This window comes from Lagenorhynchus albirostris, chromosome 21, assembly GCF_949774975.1.
Source record: "Lagenorhynchus albirostris chromosome 21, mLagAlb1.1, whole genome shotgun sequence".
Taxonomy (NCBI): Eukaryota; Metazoa; Chordata; class Mammalia; order Artiodactyla; family Delphinidae; genus Lagenorhynchus; species Lagenorhynchus albirostris.
In genome coordinates, this window is record NC_083115.1 from 23153784 (window position 1) to 23160015 (window position 6232).

A 6232-nucleotide genomic window follows, 5' to 3' on the forward strand; every position below is an offset into this window, starting at 1 on the left:
TCCCCGCCCCATTGCCTCCTTCAGCCCCTCTTCCTGTGCCCCTTCCCAAGCAGCAGGGCCGCCCACACCAGTCTGAAGACACAGCACCGAGCAGGCCCTGCCCAGGGGACATCAGCACTTCCAGCAGCAGCCAGGCTACTGTCTGGCTTCGGGTGGCCTCATCCGTGTGGCTTCTGTATCTTAGATGATACAAAGGAGCTCATCACTGGAGCCACCAGTCAGGTTTCCACGATGCAAAAACGACCCTGTCAAATCCCTGCTTATAATCCTTCAGAGGCTCTTGATGATCTATGTCCTAAAATCCAGATGATCTGGCATTACGTAGCCGTGCCCTGCAACGCAGCCTCGTTCCTGGAGGCTCCCTCGCTCCCCCCACCAGCTTCCAGGAGCGACCCTTCCTTTCAAGACAACTTTGACCTACTGTATAGCACAGGGAACTCTGCTCAGTACTCTGTAATAACCTAAATGGGAAAAGAATTTGAAAAAGAGTGCATGTATGTATATGTCTAACTGAATCACTTTGCTGTACACCTGAAATTAACAGAGCATTCATTGTTAACCAACTGTGCTCTGATATTAAAAACAAAATCTGCTCTCCTCTCCCGCAATAGCCACTCTCCCTTAGTGCCACGTCCAAGAGAATATTTTACACAGTCTCCTTTTATCGGGCCAGTCTCGCTTGAGGACAGATCTTTGCACCCCTGGCTCTCATGCGGTCAAAGATGCAGACAGGTGAGGCTGAATCAGTGAGCCAGCCTGGGCCCTCCTTCTGTCAGCCCTGGACCAGCAGAAAGGGCAGGACGACGGCGTGTGAACTGGCCAGGGTGGCAGAGGCAAGAGTTTGTGTAAAATGTGTCAAGGTCTCCACAGCCCAGGCAGTTTGGTTGTGACCACAAACTTAATCTTGAGCATGAAAGCAAAAAGCCAAGGAGAGAAGGAAAGGCTGGCTTTTCTATACAGTGCTTGCCATGCATCTCCCGGAATCTAGATTTGCTCAACGGTTCGTTAACAGGTCCATCTGGTTTACTTTTCATGATCGATCCGTCTTCCAGAAATGGCCACAAAAGTACTTCCGTCTCACAAGCTCTTCCAGAACCTTGGTGTTATTTTCCCTCTCCCTGATCTGCCTCGTCTGTGAAGTGATGCTCTGTGACCTCGGAGCCTGGGTCCTAAAAGGAGACTCAGCCTCAGCTGACACTGCTAGGGGCAGAGACACACTTTCCCCACTGACTGCGGGTTCCTGAGCAAACTCCACATACACGCTCGTTGGTCTGAGCAACTACACTGTGGGATGGTTCATCTGGGGACGTTCATCAACCCTTGCCCTGGACGGAGAGGTTTCCCGCGATGCGTGGCTTTGGGCACACTGGGCTGGTTGGTAACCCTCACCTTCTCTTTGTTAAGAATGTACATACTCCGCTGACCTCTCACGTTCTGTTTATGAGTTGTGTGGGGGTTTTTTTGTTTGTCTTTGTTTTCTGTCTTTTTAAGCGTAACGTTCCTGAGACAGAGAGAATGCAGACCTCCATGCGCTGAACGACGGACGTGCTGGTAGTATTTGTTTCCTGGCTGAATTTCACTCCCATCCCCCTCTGGAAACACCGGGGTCTAAGTGGCTAATCCACGAACTGAGACGTGGAGACGGGAGCCCCAGGTCAGGGGAGGGTGGCCTTGTGCTTTCAGTCTCAGGGCGGCTGCACTAGGGTTTCCTCTGCCTGCAATCCCCACACTCCACTCTTTTTATTTCTTTGAATGATCGGATTTACTTATTTCCCGATGGCCTCTCCCACTGGAATATGAGCCCCCAGAGGCAGGGGCAGCACCTGTATCCAGACTGGTCTTGGTAGTGTCTTCAGCACTTACTGCCTGGCCCAGAGGAGGTCCTCAAATATTTTATTTATTTGTTTTTTTAAATTAATTAATTAATTTATTTATTTTTGGCTGTGTTGGGTCTTCATTTTTGTGCGAGGGTTTTCTCTAGTTGCAGCGAGCGGGGGCCACTCTTCATCGCGGTGCGCGGGCCTCTCACTGTCACGGCCTCTCTTGTTGCGGAGCACAGGCTCCAGAGGCGCAGGCTGAGTAGTTGCGGCTCACGGGCCCAGTTGCTCCATGGCATGTGGGATCACCCCAGACCAGGGCTCGAACCCGTGTCCCCTGCATTGGCAAGCGGATTCTCAATCACTGCGCCACCAGGGAAGCCCCTATTTGTTTGTTTTACATGCTGCAAGAATAAATGAGCTGGAGGTTATCCGGGTCCATTCCCCACCGCAGAGGAATTTCCTCCCTGTAGCCCAGGTGAGAATCACCTTGTTAACACCTCGGAGATGGAGAGCGCCCTGCCTCACAGAGCAGCCTGTCCCATTCCATCTTTTGTTCAGCTTCAATGTGATATGAAGAAGCGTCTCTCCATAATTGGTAACGATTGTTCTTGAGGGCTTCATTAACTTGACTGCCCCCTGGAAGGGAAGTTCGAGGTCACCCATATCCCGCCTCCTGGGACGAGGCCCCAGGCAAGTCTCTCGCCCTTTCTGGACCTTTGTGCCTTTGTGCAAACCGGAGCAGCTTACCCCAGTACGCTGAGGACAGCCATCAGTCCGAAGGGATTCTGAACATTTGTCAAAGCTGAGAAAGAATTCATCTTCGTGTTTCATGTATGATGCTGGAAAATGCTGAAGAAGGGACATCTAACCCGACTCCTGTGCTCACTTTGGTGTGTCGGGATTGGGGTGCTGTCTCTCTGATCCCCTGTCGAGGTTGTAAAGGACCTTCTCCAATCCTGGACTAGAAATGTGATGGGCAGCTGGCTCACAGATTAGAATCGTCCAGGGCAGTGGCTCCACTTTAGGAAGCTGCATGTCCTTCCCGCTCCAGGCGGGCGCATCAGGTCCTGCCTCTGGCTGTGGGGACAGGAGCGTGGTGGCCCAGGGGCACGGGCAGCCCTGGGAATGGGGGGCGTGGTCTCTCCTCCTGGCCTGTGAGGCCCTGCAGAGAGGGTCCTGTTCGGCAGAAGCATGCACTCAGGTGTGGCTTCAATCAAAAACACAAAGGACTCCCCTGGTGGCGCAGTGGTTAAGAATCCGCCTGCCCATGCAGGGGACACGGGTTCAAGCCCTGGTCTGGGAAGATCCCACATGCCGCAGAGCAACTAAGCCCATGCACCACAACTGCTGAGTCTGTGCTCTAGAGTCCGTGAGCCACAACTGCTGAGCCTGTGAGCCACCACTACTGAAGCCCGCGCACCTACAGCCCGTGCTCCGCAGCAAGGGAAGCCACTGCAGTGAGAAGTCTGCACACCGCAGCGAAGAGTAGCCTCCGCTCGCCGCAACTAGAGAAAGCCCTGCACAGCAACGAAGACCCAATGCAGCCAAAAATAAATAAATTAAATAAATAAATTTATTAAAAAAACACACACACAAACAAGATGACGCCTCGAAGTTCAACCCCATGGTGGCTATTTTGTCTTGGAATTGGCAGGAGTTGTCCTGCCTGGTGCTGCTTTGTCTTTGTGGCTTAAATGACAGTGAAGACAGCTCAGCTCTAGGCAAAAACAAACAAAAACAAAAACAAAAAACAACACCTCCTGGACACTAAGAAATTACGTTTTACCCCAAGTCCTTAACAAGGATGGAGAAAATCTCAGAATGGAATCCAGAGCTTCCTGAGGTACCCCCTTTCCCCTCAGTACCTATGGGCACAGCCTCAGCCTCGTCATTTTACTTCACCCAGTGAACCAGCCTCTACTCTGCAAAGGAATCTGAGGGAAAGTCTTCTGCCAAGTCCCAACTGAGTCCCTGTGACAGTCAAGAACCTGGGCCAGGTTCTTGTGTAGGTTAAGGAAGCCTGAGAATGATAAAGATTATAGGGAAACAGTCTACCTTTCTTTACAAGGTCTTGTTTTGCATCTCTGACATCTCAGATTCAGCTATTACAATGAGGTCCTGTTGTAGAAAGAGCTGGCCTTTTATCACCACTTAAAATCTAATTAATCCATATTGAAGCACAAAGATTTCTGTTGTATTTTAGGGTGAGGGGTCATAGAGCGCTCTTTGTTCATCCTTAGACTTATATAATCATCAGGCATTGGGGATATAATTTTACCAAGCAAATTGGAAGGTAACAGATCAAATCCTTATCGGAAAGCCCAACTCATAGTTTTAACAGAGTCCTTCGTCCTTTACATGAAACATTATATTCAAGAAGAACAAAAACGCATTTCAGAGTGCCCAAAGAGTTAACGACCAAAACTTATATTCCCCAGGCAGCATCGAACCAAGATTGTCACACTACTGTCCACCACAAGACAGCAGCTCCTATAGAGGTGGCAAGGGTCCTAAGATTTGTTGCGATGGCTTTAGTCTTTAGAGTAGCAATGCAATTCGTTGGAATTTTGCTATCTCTGCTGGGATGGGTTTTATCCATTATTACAACTTTTTTGCCACATTGGAAAAACCTCAACCTGGACTTAAATGAAATGGAAAACTGGACCGTGGGACTCTGGCAGACCTGCGTCACCCAAGAGGAAGTGGGGATGCAATGCAAGGACTTCGATTCTTTCCTGGCTTTGCCCGCTGAGCTCAGGATCTCCAGGATTTTAATGTTCCTCTCAAACGGCCTGGGATTCCTGGGCCTGCTGGTCTCGGGGTTTGGCCTGGACTGCTTGAGAATTGGAGAGAGACAGCAGGATGTCAAGAAGCAGCTGTTAATCCTGGGAGGAATTCTGTTCTGGACAGCAGGTGTCACAGCCCTTGTTCCTGTCTCTTGGGTCGCCCACAGGACAGTCCAGGAGTTCTGGGATGAGACCATCCCTGAGATTGTGCCCAGGTGGGAGTTTGGGGAGGCCCTCTTTATCGGCTGGTTTGCTGGATTTTCTCTCCTGCTCGGAGGGTGTCTGCTAAACTGGGCCGCCTGCGGGACCCAGATTCCCCTGGCTTCCGGCCACTATGCAGTGGCAGAAATGCAAACTCAGTGTTCATACCTGGAGAATGGAACTGCCAATCCTTCAGTGTAAGACTTTGATGAGACCAGAGAGGTGTATCTCCCTATATCAACTGTGACGGTCTACATGATAAAGGGTTCTTTGTTATGTAACTATGTTTGTGATGCTAACATTTTCTCATTAAATACATTAAATCATGACTTTTCTATCCTAGATACCCCATCCCCCCAAAACCTGGAGAAGTAAGAAAGAGGCAAATCTTATATCTAAAAGAAAATGATTGTGGTAAGCATTACATAGGAATGAACAAAACAAACTTTCATTCATCTGGGTATTTAGATCAAAATTTGGTGGTGGTTGTCCAAGAGAGCACTAATTAGCTTTACTGTGTTCATTTGATATTAGAAATGTTTTTTTGGTTTTGTCAGTAGCTGAAATTGATAATTAGTTCCTGTTTCCTAAGGAAAAAAACCTAACAATCTGAAATCCTTTAAGCATTCTGCACTAGCAAAACCACATGCTCAGCCTATCCAAAGTGCTATTTCCACAACCATGATTTGGTCTTTCTTGAACAGAGGTGGTTTGTGTTCAGGAAATTGCTAGGAAGCCTGTGCGGCAGGACTTTACGAGGCTGAAGGGTTTCAGTACATTGTGATACTCTCAGATTTAAAATACTGGCCAATCTCTTCTCGTCTCTTCCCTCAAAAGCTTCGTACTTTAAAAAGATAAACAATTCCAAAAATATTTTGCTTAATATCCAGCTCATCTGCCCTAATAAAAATTTTCCTTTGTTCAGTTAAAAGTTACACGCATGGGGCTGAACCAACAGAGGCGTTGATTCTAACCTATGCAGTCCTACTGCTTAATTTTTCCACGGCATAGAAAGCATATTTAAGCAAAGAAACAAAAATATAGCAAGCATTGATGTCCCTGTGTGTGAAGCTGTCAGGAAGGCGTGGAAGTAAACAGACTCGATATTTAGTTCAGAATCATTTCATATATGTTATTGGGTATATGTAGCCTAAGAGATTAAAAAAAGAAAAGAAAAGCCTGATTTAAGGTCTACAGAAGAGATTTCTGAGATTGATTTATTTGGTTAAGAAATACTTTTCTTGAACCTGTTTTTAAAAATGATAACACTCAGTTATAACCACAGTATGCATATTGAAATGAGACCTCTTAACAGATGAAAATCTGATAGGTGCAACTAGTAAGATATATAGTAGCAGGAGTTGAACCAAACTGTCAATTAAACATCTTGCACGGAGACTTCTTAATTCTTTGACTTGACAGAAA

At 47.6% G+C, this 6232-nt stretch overlaps 1 protein-coding gene across 1 annotated transcript; it reads left to right on the forward strand.

The window, feature by feature from the left end:
- Positions 1-4345: 4345 nt before the first annotated feature.
- On the forward strand, positions 4346-5008 carry LOC132512735 (putative claudin-24). Its single transcript, XM_060136580.1, has one exon. It carries the CDS (start codon positions 4346-4348, stop codon positions 5006-5008), a length of 663 nt encoding a protein of 220 aa, XP_059992563.1.
- The last annotated feature ends 1224 nt before the right edge of the window (positions 5009-6232 follow it).